The 1,756-nt window shown below is 46.5% G+C and overlaps 1 protein-coding gene across 2 annotated transcripts in view; it reads right to left on the bottom strand.

Moving 5' to 3' along the window:
- RPN2 (ribophorin II) overlaps window positions 1-1,756 on the bottom strand; it is a 63,479-nt gene that overhangs the window by 48,290 nt on the left and 13,433 nt on the right. For both annotated transcript variants that reach the window (XM_006144105.2, XM_006144106.2), the window contains exons 3-4: window positions 990-1,085; window positions 294-469 (exon numbers count right to left, since the gene is read on the bottom strand). In XM_006144105.2, the coding sequence (XP_006144167.1) occupies window positions 294-469; window positions 990-1,085 (272 nt within the window). The remainder of the gene's footprint in view (window positions 1-293; window positions 470-989; window positions 1,086-1,756) is intronic.

Below are 1,756 nucleotides of genomic sequence, written 5' to 3'. Positions count from 1 at the left end.
TGGCGCAGGCGCCCGACAGTGAAAATCAAAAAAAAAAAAAAAAAAAAAAGGCAATTGTGTCTCTGTGTGTGGTTCTGTGACTCAGTACTTGCCTTCAGCCAGAGCAGCAAAAGACTGTTTATGTGAGCTCCAGGAGAGAGACTGGCCCACTTAACTCAGTGTTGTGTCTGTGGTACCTAGCAGAGCCACTGGCACATAGTAGCCCAGGAATTATTTGCTGAACCAATGAAGGAACCCCTCCTATTACTATTGGAGACTAGGGGAGCCCGAGAAGTGCTAAGTTGACAACTCACGCAAGCACAGTCTCTTCCTTGCCAAGGCGAGCAGTAAGGGCTCCGAGTGCTTCTTGGGATGCCAAGGGAAGGCCAAAGCCACTTAGGGCTGCAACCGCATGGTAGATCTGGGTAACAGATGAGTCTTCACTGACAGCTGCCAGCAGCAGATCCTTGGTCTCATTTGAAACCGAGATCTAAGGAAGGATTTACGGACATGGTTTTAGAACACGTTTTGGCAATCTGTGGCAGGCACGCCAAAGATGGCATGCCGACCGGCCGCCAAGGCCACACCCACTCAGCACATGCTCCTTTCCCACTAACCCAGACACCAGGTGAAATGTTCGTGAAGCCTCAGCACAACACTTGCAAAAAGATGCTGACAAGAGCTTGAGAACCTCTGTTCAATAAAACAATTTCCAGAAATCTGGTGGGAGGCATACTTTCAACACTTTAAATGTTAAAGAGTGAAGGAAAGAAAAAAGCCAAGGCCTCCCAGAGAAAGGCAACAACCATAGGAAAAAGTTACTTAAAACCCATGAAAAGCAAAAACTTAAGGGAAAAATAAATGAACTATAAGGGGGGAAAAAATCACAGGGAATAGAGTATCTACCCACACAAACAGCTTTTCATTATTAAAAGAAAAAACGGACACAATCCTCCCACTTTACAAATGCACATTCCAGTTTAAAGGCCGATGTAGGTATGTGGACTTACCTCACACCCTGACAGTGCCTGGATGGACTGGGCAGCATAGAAGAGGGAATCCACGTTGCTGGGATCAAGGTTAGATTTAATGAAGGTGCATGCTTTCTAAACAGGAGGGAAAGTCAGTGGTAAGTGGTGACATATGCAGTGACTGAGAAGCAAACGTGTTCCCTACATAACACATACAATTCTTACACGTGCTCACCAGAGAGACAGAAAGACAGAAAGCGAGAAATCACCTGGGGTGGGGGGGATGGCCACACCGCAAGCCCTTCTCCTCCATTCTCCTCTCAAGATTTTCTAGGCACACATGTAAACCTACTTGTTACGAGAGTTTTAAGCAGCTGGGTTCGGGGACTTGAACCTCGGTCGACTACATGGGAGTCCAGGGATGTAACCATTACGCCATCTGCTGGTCCCAATAACACATAAAATTCTAAGCCATTTATGATGACTTCAAGAACAGGCTATCCAAGATTTCGCTGTTGTTTTTGTTTATTTGTTATTTTAAGACAGGGTCTCGCTATGTTGCAACCCTTCTGCCTCAGCCTTCCAGCTGGGACTACATGCGTGCGCACCAACAAATCTGGCCTTTAGGTTAGACCAGGAGTCAGATCTGGGCCTCCCACATGATCCCAGCTGTGGAGCACACCATTACACTAACTGCTGGTCCCAAGATTTCATTTTTTAAGCACCTCTTTTCCACGGGATGCTATGACACCCTGAATTGCTGACTTTATACAAAGAACAAGCCTAAAGGGACTCCAGTCTGCTGA

Source organism: Tupaia chinensis, unplaced genomic scaffold, assembly GCF_000334495.1.
Source record: "Tupaia chinensis unplaced genomic scaffold, TupChi_1.0 Scaffold000115_1, whole genome shotgun sequence".
In the NCBI taxonomy this organism is placed as follows: domain Eukaryota; kingdom Metazoa; phylum Chordata; class Mammalia; order Scandentia; family Tupaiidae; genus Tupaia; species Tupaia belangeri.
The sequence above is the reverse complement of the archived record's forward strand: the minus strand, read 5'-3'. Positions and strand labels throughout refer to the sequence as shown.